Source organism: Eptesicus fuscus, chromosome 21, assembly GCF_027574615.1.
Source record: "Eptesicus fuscus isolate TK198812 chromosome 21, DD_ASM_mEF_20220401, whole genome shotgun sequence".
NCBI lineage: Eukaryota > Metazoa > Chordata > Mammalia > Chiroptera > Vespertilionidae > Eptesicus > Eptesicus fuscus.
The window spans coordinates 9282468-9294512 of NC_072493.1; the positions used below are offsets into that span (position 1 = coordinate 9282468).

General features: G+C 46.4%; 1 protein-coding gene across 1 annotated transcript in view; it reads right to left on the reverse strand.

Annotated features, from left to right (window-relative positions):
• The window catches only part of PKD1L3 (polycystin 1 like 3, transient receptor potential channel interacting), a 67793-nt gene that overhangs the window by 24067 nt on the left and 31681 nt on the right, over nucleotides 1–12045 (reverse strand). The window contains 7 exon segments of the mRNA XM_054711089.1: nucleotides 1956–2055; nucleotides 4099–4333; nucleotides 4434–4626; nucleotides 5458–5638; nucleotides 6324–6523; nucleotides 7065–7261; nucleotides 10372–10518. Of these exon segments, the coding sequence (XP_054567064.1) occupies nucleotides 1956–2055; nucleotides 4099–4333; nucleotides 4434–4626; nucleotides 5458–5638; nucleotides 6324–6523; nucleotides 7065–7261; nucleotides 10372–10518 (1253 nt within the window).

A 12045-nucleotide genomic window follows, 5' to 3' on the forward strand; every position in this document is an offset into this window, starting at 1 on the left:
TCTGTGCTGTTCCTTATTCTTATACTAATGCCCCTCACAAACATTATAGGGAACAACTCTTAAAATGAAGAGTCTTTACTTACCACCCTGGTCTTGTAGACCAGAGAAGGAGTAACTTGAGGAAGAAGCTCAAGCTCCTATGTCAGTGCTCAAAGCTGAAATTCTACTGAAACTACTCCCTGAAACTACTCCCTATAGGAGAGAAGTGAAATTAATCTTATGTATTATGCCAATATTAAAATATTTTACAAATTCACCCATTAACCTATATGCCACATATATAATACAAGAGTGATACATAGTATATAATATACATGATTGTACATTATTTACCCTACACATATAAGCATGTACATTAATATATATGTTGCCTAAGACATAACTGGTTCTCGGATTTACACTTAACTTTATCACGTGAATATCCATATCACAATAAAATGCTTGGTGCTACACGGTACATGTTATTATGGGTCGTACATACCACATTGTCAAATCATTCCCAGTCCACACGCACCCGTTCTTCACTACGGAGCCCGAGGACAGCAGCCCTTCCATACACCGCCCCCCCCCCCCCCCAGGCCCTCCATTATGGGGTTTCTATGTACGAGCTGCCCGCAGCGTCTGGTTCTTACCTCAGGACCATCTCTCCTCAAACCACCCACTCTTTCCCCTTAAATAAGACATCTCTACGGGTTAGTGACCAACAAGCCCATATAACTGTGGTGTCATGACGTCGGTGTTTTTTAAATTTTGGGTATTTTAGGATCCAGGGAGGTGGGGGGCGGGGAGGAAGTGGGGAGGTGGATGAGGGTGAAGGATGAGGGTGAAGGATGAGGGTGAAGGATGAGGGTGAAGGATGAGGGTAGAAGCAATGGAGAAGGGTGAGAGAGGGAGGGGAGGGAGAAGGTGGGGGAGGGAGGATGGAAGAGAAAGGTGAGTGGAGGAGGGTGAATTAGAATAGGACATAAAACTTGGCTGCATGAATGTGCCCAGTGCTGGGGAATCACTGAAGAATGAGAAATTAGATATCCCTGCGGGAGTCACAGGAGGTGACACTTGATGTTTGTTTTGAAGTATTAGCTAGAACTCTTCCGATGGACAAGGCTGAGGACAAGACAAAAACAAGTCATTTTAGGCAGAGCAGAGGGAACAGCAATTCAGGAGCATGAACAAATGAAATGAGGACTACAAAGGCAGTGTGTAGTTAGCTTATTCATTTCCTTGATTTCCTAAGGAATGGGGTGCTGCTCCTTAGCAGCGTGTGCACTGCTCACCCCAGGCCGGTGACCGCCAGCACCTCCGTGGTGGCATCACTTCCTCCCTGCAGACGGCAAACCCTCTCCTGAATGTTGGCCTTTATCCCTGGCGTGCATCTGTTCATTACAGACAGTCCTCTAGACGAGACATGCCTTGCTCTGCGTGATCAGAACCCCGGGTTAATTTGCCTGCAGGTTGCTTTCCTGCCACCACTGTGTTTGTGAGGTTCAGCCACATGATAGGAGGCTCTGGTCAGTCTCAGGGCAGACTGCCTTAGGCGTGGTGGCTGAATGGAGGAAGGAGAGGGGAATTCAGGATTATGCTGACATTTTTAGAGAATGGTGATGCTCTTAACTGTGATGAGACAATAAAGTAAAGAAGCAGATTGGTGGGGCAGGCAAATACTTCTGTTTGGGGATGTTAATTTGAAACACGTGCTGGCAGTCAGAGGGGTGGGGAGCAGCTGGAAATAGCTGTGGGGCTGGGAGTGAGGAGAGATTGAGGCGGCGGCCTAGGATTTGGTGAGAGGGAAGCTCTGAGGAGAGGGTGACAATCGAGGAGGGACTCACGACGTGTGTTGTTAGACAAGACCCTCCAAGGGGCATGTGTCTGAGTCAGTGAGGCGGCGAGGACGCCGCTATTCTGATACAATCTGCTCTCCGCCAAACTAGATTAGTAGTGAGAACTGCTCGAGTTACCCGCGAGTGCCAGGATCCTCTTCGTCTGCTGATCCTTCTCTTTGCTAAGGCAGGGCACCCTGTTCAGGACCAGCGACAAGAACAGCGAGAGGAAGACCACCTAGACAGGCCAGTCACGGGAGAAAACAGTGAGCAGGTACAGGATCCAACACGGTGACATCATTGTGTAAACGTGAAGGTATTAATACATTTTCAGTTGAATTTGGACGTATTTATGGAGAACTGAGAATCGAATAATTTCACATTATTTCTGCATAATCATCCGGATAAAGCTACTATTTGTATTCCTGCCCGTAGTCCATCATCTGCTGGGCTTGGGAAGTTAAGCTGCTCAGTGGTTTGGGAGGATGTGTGCCGGTCGTTCGGTCACTGTCTTTGGAAGAACTGTGAGGAGCTAGAGCGGAGAAGCCACGCTTTAAAAAATTCCAAGGATCAGGTCCCAGTTTAGCTAAAGAAGTCATGGGATCTTAGAATTGAGTACGACCTTAAGGATTCCCCACTCCTTCAATTTCCATGGAGGGGGAGGGGGGAAAGTGCTCAGTCCTCAGGAGAATAAAGGACAGGGTCAAAATCCTGCGCCCCTTGCCCCACCTTAATTACTGGGAAGAATCTGTGCAGGTGATGCCCTCCCTCTCCCCGGCCTGGCCTGCCTGCAGGCGAGTCCATTCTGCTCTGCCTGGGCTCCCCAGGGTGGACAACGTGGGCCAGGGCCTGGCCCGAGGTCTAGGCTTTGAGGTTCTTTCTTTCTGCTTCTACTTGTGGAGTTGAATGGATTTGAGGCAGCAATTCTGGGTGTGTCTGCTCTGCAGACTTAAAGTCGCCCCCTAGTGGCCTAGATTGGGAGGAAAGACCAACCACGGGTCCCACCGAATTCTCCACGGAGGAGCCAGCAGCAGTTCGTACTTGACGCAGTCACTCAGCTGACATACCATGAGGCTGAACTGCAGTGCTGGAAACTTTTAACCAAACCCTGGAACCTGAAGTTAATGCACATTGAAACAGTGCCAAGTCAGGACTGCCTGTATTCAAGCACGTGTCACCTAAAAGTCAGGACATCCACCTACTCCGGGCACTCAGCCCCTCTTCAATGATCAGTGGGTCTCATTGCAGTCACCTGGGAACTGTAAACGCGTTGGGCCGGGAAGCCCAGCTCTAGAAATCACGATGTAATTGGTCTGGAGCGAGGCCTGGGCGTGAAGAGTTTTACTAGTAAAGCTCCCGGGTCTGCTGGGGGAGCTCGGGCCACCTGAGAGCGGAGGCAATCCTGCCACCGAGACCCCAAATCCTGGAAACTCGACAGGACACACCACCTGCTTTCTTCAACAAATACAGTGTGAGAAAATAGCAAGAACACGGGCGGGCGTGGGGGCGGGGGGCTGTAGATAGTATTAAAAGTACTTAGACACAGCAACTAACTACACCTGGATCTTGATTTAAACTAAACAGAAAAATTTATCAGACAACTGGTAAAATCTGAACACTGCATTTAAAAAAAAATTGTGGTAAAATACACATAAGCAACCTGCCTTCTTAACCTTCTTAAAGTGTATAGTTTAGTAGTGTTAGTACATTCATATTGTTGTGTGGATATTAAGAAATTATTGCTAATTTATTTAGGTGTGATAAGGGTTTATATTTATATTTTTTTTAAAAAGAGTCCTTATCTTTTAGAAATATACGGGCAAATATTTACAGATAAAATGTGAAGTCTAGTGCTATTTTCCCCTCAAACTAGAGGAAACAAGATTGGCCATAAATTGGTAACTGTTGAAGTAGTTAAAACAACTTTAGGAATCATTACACTATTCTCTACACACTTTTGTGTGGTTTTGACATTTTCTTTAATTAAACATTTTTAAAAAGTACTTTTTCCCCCTTAATAGTTTGTTCTCAATTGACTTCTTGACTACCCCCCTGCAACTCCCAGTCTTTCTCTACGAGTCTCTCAGTTCTTGTTAGCTTTCCTGGGACTACGCCACACACATTCCTTACAATTTCACTCTTCCCATCTCTTTTCGGGGGCTGCCTTTTTTGGCCCAGTTTCTGACCATTGGGCAGCCTGGGTGGCACCCACCGACCTCAGTTTCCCAAGTGCCCGGCAACGGCAGTGGCTCCTCCATGCGGGTGGCCCGTCACCACGTACCTTCAGGGGCTGGATGAGGAAGACGTTCTGAAGCACCGATAAGATGGTAGAGATGAGCCAGCTGGTGGCCTGGTCCCTGCTCAGCTCCAGGCTGTACAGCGCGGTGAAAAAGGCCGCGGCCAGGCTAGTGGCGCCCAGCAGGAGCCAGCAGATGGGAGCCCACCATCTGGAGGGACCAGCCGCGGGGGACTTGCGCCCTCCTTCTGGGCTCAGGATGGGGAAACTGGTGGCCTCCCTTAAGAAGAGAAGGCGAAGTAATCATCTCATGGCCAACGGCTGAGGGGAGGCGGGGGCTCAGCGGGTAACGGGGAAGGAGAGCCAGGTGCGGTGGTTACCCGGCGGGGCCTTGCTCTGAGGGAAGAACGTGTGTTTCCAAGAGCTGCTGGAGCTTCTGCAGGTGGCTGGCTGCACCCAGGCGGTCGCCAGGCTGGTCGGCCCGGGTGGGACCCAAGGCGCTCAAGGGCGTCCGCAGCCTCTGCAGAACCCTGAGCAGGTAGCAGCGGAGGTGACGGTGGTTCCCAGCAGCCACTGAAAACAGATTCCAGGCTGACACTTGTTAGTAAGTGGAGGGTTTCAGTAACCAGCACTAACTGGCGGAGAAGAGCGACTCATTAACTGATGACGAGGTTAAATTTCCCATGAGCGGAGATTGCACCCAACGCCCACAATATAGTGTCTTCTCTGAGCACAACGGTAACTTTCTAACAACGTGTATAATTCCACACTTTGATCTAGAGCTTCAAAACCTGGCTGAGCCGGGTCAGCATGGGTCAGTGGTTGAGTGTTGACCTAGGAACCAGGAGGTCACGGTTCGATTCCTGGTCAAGGCACATGCCCGGGTTGTGAGTTTGATCTCCAGTGTGGGGCATGCAGGAGGCAGGCAATCAATGATTCTCTCTCATCATTGACTTTCTATCTCTCCCTCTCCCTTCCTCTCTGAAATCAATAAAAATAAAAATAACCTGATTGAGCTTTTCCACCAGAACTGCAGCACATGTGACTGTACTAGGTAAGTGCCCAGGAGGCCCAAACTATATTCGAGAACCCATAGATTTCCTAATCTCACCACCCACAGCAGAAGAAGAACGACAAGTTTCAACAGTCTCTAACAAAGCAGATGGCATATGGGGTCTCACACAGAAAACACTTTTGTGGGTTTTTCCTTAATTCTTTACTTTAATCACTGGATATATTGTCTCAAAAGCCACTGGAGGGATCAAAGTATCAGCTCTGTTAAAAGCCTAAGGAAATTAAAACAAGCAGAAGGCTGGGTGGTGCCTGCTGTGATGCTGACAGGTAAGAAAGAGGTGGAGGGGGGCCGGAGGAGAGGAGAGATTGGTGCTACACCTGCGGCCTTACCACTTGCCCCGCAGGCTGCTGCCTGCTGATGGCAGCCTGCACCCTCCAGGTGAGAATGAATGAGGCTGGATAACAGCGCCACCAGCTGGCTCTCGCCGTAGGAGCCCCACGAGGGTGGTTCACGCTCTGAGAGGAGGCCCGGGTCTCTCCTGAGCAGAAACCCCACCGTTTCCTTCAGCTCCTGAATGCAGAACCAAGATGAGGAGAGTCAGGCCGTGCTACATCAACCCAGGAGTGGTAGGGACGACAGGCGGTCTCCACTCAGAGGAGCGTATCCTTAGTGTGAAGACCCTCCGTGTCTCATTTTGTCTCTGCTTTTTAAAAAGGAAGTCACCTCCCAGGAGCTTCAAAACTAGTTTCATGCCCAGCTGGTTTAGCTCAGTGGTTGAGCGGTGACCTGTGAACCAGGAGGTCACGGTTTGATTCCCAGTCAGGGCTCGTGCCCAGGTTGCAGGCTTGATCCCCAGTGTGGAGCATGCAGGAGGCAGCCGACCAATGATTCTCTCTCATCATTGATGTTTCTCTCTCTCCCTCTCCCTTCCTCTCTCTAAAATAAATGAAAAGATATTTTAAAAAAACTCTTTTTTAAAATAAAAAAAAAAAACTAATTTCATGAGAGAATATAGAATGAAAGAAGGGACAGCCTGACCAAACATCAGAAGCTAAAACAAGCCCAGAGCGGTACATTCTGCACATGGAGCCTCAGAACCAGGAGGAAAACCAGCGGCACGGTGGGTCAGAACCCAGGGGCAGGAATTAGGGGACGCTGATAGGGCTAATAAGACCGGACAGCCTTTTCACTGGCCTTTCCTAGCTCCTGGGGAAAGGAAGCAGGAGTTCACCTGTAGAATTCCACACAGGCTTACCTCCACTGCCTCTGAGGCCGAGAGAGGCTCCGCAGACGCATCTGAGAGGCAGGGGGCCTGCCGGGGAGCAGAGAGGGGCAGAGGCTCCTGGGGCTGAGTCAGTGGGAAGAGCCGCCCTATAACCAGGTTGACTGGGAAAAGGATGATGGCAGTTTGGATGCTGACAAGCAGTTCGGACCAGGTCACGGCACACGGACCCACTGGAAGGAAAGCTTTACGTCAACCTTCAGCAGCTGAAACCACCGGACAGCCCCCCTCTCCCAGGTGTAAGTCTTACTTAGCAGCTTCGCTGTGATTGTCTAAGGAGAAGATATGGCACTGACCATCCAGACGGGTTCCTAAAGCTGCTTCCCTTGCTAATGACTGGGAACAGTGAGACCTGCTAGCCCGGTGGTCGGCAAACTCATTAGTCAACAGAGCCAAATACCAACAGCACAACGATTGAAATTTCTTTTGAGAGCCACATTTTTTAAACGTAAACTATATAGGTAGGTATATTGTTATTAACTTAATTAGGGTACTCCTAAGCTGGCCTTTGCTAAAAACTCAAGGGGCCAAAGAGCCGCATGTGGCTCGGGAGCCGCAGTTTGCCGACCACGGTTAGTTAGCGTATTCTAACGTTAGGCAGCAAAGGGAAGAAAGGAAGGCAGGCGGGAGGCTGTGAGAGTGAGGAGAGTAGGAGCGTGAAGCAGAGGAGAAGAATCACATGCCAGGAGCCACACCCGCAGGACTCGGCCAGACCTTGCTCGTCTCTGCGGGCGGCGGGCCCGTTCATCCTCCAGAACATGAGGCTGGTGACCAGGTTGCAGAGCAGAAGGGTCGTGCAGCTCGTGAGCCGCTGGGCTCTCGTAAACTGGTCCCAGGGATGGCGAGTGGCAATCGAGAGCCACAGGGAGTCCTGGGTGAACTTCTCCACGACCATGGAGGAGAACAGGTGTCTGGGAACACAAACCACAACAGGAGAGGCATGAGGCTTCCTTCTGAAAGCGCCCTGGACGACGGGGTGGCTTGCCCGGCAACAGGCTGCATAGCAACAACGCCGCCACTACTCACACCTGGGCGAGGGCGCTGTCACATGACCGATAGCGTGATTCTTTTGTTATTTTAGGATAAAGAGGTTTTGAGGGTAAGGTTAATTTATGTGGTCTGAGATTTTTAAAGTTAAAAACTGTTGTTTTAGCTTTTTAAGAATTTTTGCTTTTTTTTGTTTCACCTAAAAATTCATTTTTATTTTAGTCTTCAAAATATATTTGCTTCTCTCTCTAAAGCGTTTTGATAAATATTTTTACTTTTAAAAAGTCTGCATTAGGTTTGCACTCAAGATAGTTTGCTGAAGTCATATTCTGAGCACATTCTCTACTCTAAAGGTGGAGGAACTGTAAGGAAGATATAAAAAGAAAAAACCAAAATTATTAGCTGGGCTTCAAAACGAAATCCACATCTCTGAGGGAGGAACGGAGTGAGAAACCAGGGGAAGCAGCCACGGGCTGCCGGGCGCCAGGTCTGGGAGAAGGCAGGACACGGGGAGGCTGACGCTTGCAGGGAAACGGAACCACGTGTTTCATACATAGACTGGGGAAGGGAGAGTCGAGCCATCGCCACTGCTTGAAGCCAGGGCTGAGCTGAGCTTGTGAAAGGACACTACAGAGCAAGCCTGCCACAGAGCTGCACACGGACAGCAGAGCGGTGGGCGAAAGAGGGCAGCCCCAAGATCAGCAATTGAGCCGAGGGACCCAGCGGTTCATGGCGAGATCCGCAATAGCCCTCGCTGCACTGATTTCATGGAGGAATAGGAGCTCCAAAATGCTGTGATAAGGCCTAGTTCTAGAGATGTGAGGACTGGATTGAAACGTCAGAAAAGCTACAAGGCAGAGGGAAGTGTGGAAATAGATAGAGATTGAGATTTAATAAGAAAACACTGGAAATGAATATACAACTCAAAATTCCTCACCACATAAAAAAATCTAACGTTGCCCGGCCGGTGTGGTTCAGTGTTTAAGTGTTGACCCATGAACCAGGAGATCATGGTTCAATTACCAGTCAGGGCATATGCCCAATAGGGGGTGTGCAGGAGGCAGCCGATCAATGATTTTCTCTCATCATTGATGTTTCTGTCTCTCTCTCTCTCTCCCCCTCTTCTTTCTCTCTGAAATCAATAAAAATATATTTAAAAAAGAAATAAGATCTAATGCTGAGAAAGGCAGCTAACACAATCAATAATTCAGCCCAGAAGAAATTAATTTCATGGGACAGTCTGACAGTCTTTAAAATACCTATTTCAGGTTGTACAAAAATACAAGTAAAGAAATAATATTCACTTAAGGAGAATACAAAATTATGAAAAAAACAGAAGCAAAATAAATTAGAAGCCTTGAAATGGAAAAATACGGTCATTAAAATAAATAAAAATAGGATATATAAATATTGTTGAAGAGAAAATTAGTGAACTGAAATGTAGTATTAAAGAATCGATCCAGAATATACTATAGAACAAAATAAAAGAATTACCCAAGAGTAGTTTCAAAACACGGAGGATAGCCCTGTCTGGGTGGCTTATTTGTTTGGAGCGTCATCCCATACACCAAAAGGTTGCAAATTCTATCCCCAGTCAGGAGGCAACCAATCAATGTTTCTCTCTCTCTCTCATGTCAATAAAAATATTACCTTGGGTGAGGAATAAAAAACAAACAGCCAGTGTGGCTCAGTGGTTGAGCGGTGACCTATGAACCAGGAGGCAACGGTTTGATTCCCAGGCAGGGCACATGCCCAGGTTGCCAGCGCAATCCCCAGTAGGGTGCAGGAGGCAGCCAATCAATGATTTCCTCTCATCATTATGTTTCTATCTCTCCCTCTCCCTCTCTCCCTCTCCCTTCCCTTCCTCTCTGAAATAAAATACATCTCTATATAAAAGGCTAATATGCAAAGTGTCCCCTCGGGAGTTCAACCGGGAGACTGGGAGTTCGATGGCTCACTGTGACGTGTGTTGACCACCACATCAGCACGGAATGAAGGGAGGCCCCGGCCGGCTGCCAGAAGGCCCCAATCGGCCCTGATTGCCGGCCAGGCCTAGGGACCCTACTCATGCATGGATTTCATGCACCGGGCCTCTAGTATATGTATATATTAAATAAACAAACACCATGGAGGATAGTTTGAGGCTCCAACATAGAGTAAGAGAATGTCAGATGAACAATATTTTCAGAGGTGACATCTGAGAATTTTTCAGAATTGAAGATGTGATTTTGCATATTAAAAGTACATTCTATGTTAACTGTACTTTACCACAATAAAAACATTTTTGAAAGTACCTTCTGAGTACCAAACAGGATTAAAAAAATGAACCCACAGTAAAAAGAATTATGATAAAATTTGGAACATCAAGAATAAAGGTAAAATATTAAAGAGAGAAATGGCAGTCTACTTTAAAAGAATAACAGCCAGACTGACAAAAGACTGACACAACAACAAAGGCAGTGTTGGAGGCAATTCTCCATGAATACTTCACATGTAGGCATTCATAAAATATTTGCTCCTGGACTATCTTTTAAGGAATCTTGGTATAAGCAGACAGCCCTGGAAAAACAGAGACAGTAACTCTCTTTGGGGAAAATTTACTTACATTTCCAGATTATAAAGCTAGAGACACCCTCCTCCTCAGATTGCCCTTGAGGAAGCCATGACATTGGATTTACTAGACAAAGACTTCAAGTCATTTTAAGTGTGTTCAAAGAACTAAAGAAAACTGTGTCTAAAGAACTAAAGGAAAGTAAGTGAGAATGATATCTTGCCAAATAAAAATATCAATAAAGATAAAAATTACTTTTTAAAAAGAACTGAGTAGCAAGTCTGCAGTTGAAAAATACACTGAGTGAAATGAAAAATTCAGTAGAGAGGCTCATAACATAATTGAGTGGGCAGATGAAAGAATCAGCAAACGTAAGATAGGTCAATTTAAATTATACAGTCTGAAGAACAGAAAGAGTAAAGGATGAAGAAAAATGAAGAGAGCTTCAGAGACCTGTAAAACCCAATCATTTCCCAACAATACCTAAAGGAAAAGAGCTGTTTCTTTGAGACTGGTAGGAAGACCCGGTCACGCTCACAGTCTCCAAGGTCCTCGGCCAGCCAACAATCGCATAGGAAATGCCATTTCCTGTTACCTGCCAGGTCGCTGACAATTACCTGGTTTACATACCTATAGTAAAATGAAGATAACCATGTTAGGGAGGGGGGCACAATTCAGCTGTTGTAATAAGAAGCAATCTTATGGAAACAATCTAAATGTCTATTGATGGATAAATGGGTTTAAAACTATGGTGTACACACATAAAAAAGAATGAAACTGCCATTTGCAACAACATGGATGGACCTTGAGGGCATTATGCTAAGTGAAATAAGTCAGAAAGAGAAAGACAAACACCATAAGATTTCACGTATATGTGGAATCTAAAAGCAAAAACAAAAACTAAAGAAAAGCTCATAGATACGGGGAACAGACTGGTAGGTGCCAAGAGGTGGGAGATTTGGGGGGAATGGGTGACGGGGTCAAAAGGTACAAACTTCTAGTTATAAAACAAGTAAGTCATGGGGATACATGGCGACTGTAGTTAATAATACTGTCCTGCATGTTAAAAAGTTCTAAGAGAGTAGATCTTAAAATTTCTCAGCACAAGAAAAAGAATTCTGTAACTATGTATGGTGATAGATTTTACTAGACTTATTATGGGGATCATTTTGTAAAATATACCAATATTGAATCATTATATTGTATACCTAAAACCAATATGTTGTATGTCAATTATACTTAAATAAAAAACAAATCAGATAATTTAAAAAAGGAAGTAATCTTGCCCTGTCAGTGGATTCTGTTTCACTGCAAGGCAAGAACTAAAGGAAGAAGCGAGAGCTGATCCCATTTCCTCAGGGAGTTCATGTCCCGAACACCAGAATGCGGATCCTGGAGCCTACAAACAGTCCAGTGTGTGTGTGTGTCCTCTAAGCTTCCCGGTTCCACATGTGAGGGTGCCCAGCCACCTCGACAAGCATCCTGTCTGCCTCTATCTTACAGAACAGATAGATAGAGGTGGCTACCTGGCCCCAGGTGTCCTCTGATCTGCTTTCTGTCTCTGCCGTTTTCCTTTTTAAAAGAATTTCATACACGTGATCCACACAGTATGCATTCACACAGCCTGGCTTCTTTCAGTCAGCATGCTTTTAGGAGTTCATCCATGTCGTATGTATTAGCAGATTGTTCTTTTCGTCGGTGAGCAGTATTCCGTCTAATGAATATACTTTCTTTTATTTGTTTATTCACCTGAGGGACATTTGTGTTGTTTCCAGTTTGGGGCTACTAACAATAAAACAGCTATGAATATACGTGTATAAGTCTTGAAGGACATTTTTTTTTTCCATTTATCTAGGAGCGGAATGTCTGGGTCATATGCTCAATGTATTTTTTTTTTTTTAAAAAATATATTTTATTGATTTTTTACAGAGAGGAAGGGAGAGGGATAGAGAGCCAGAAACATCGATGAGAGAAACATCGACCAGCTGCCTCCTGCACACTCCCCACTGGAGATGTGCCCGCAACCAATGTACATGCCCTTGACTGGAATCGAACCTGGGACCCCTCAGTCCGCAGACCGACGCTCCATCCACTGAGCCAAACCGGTCTCGGCTGGTCAATGTATGTTTAACTGTACAAGAAACTGACAGCCTGTTC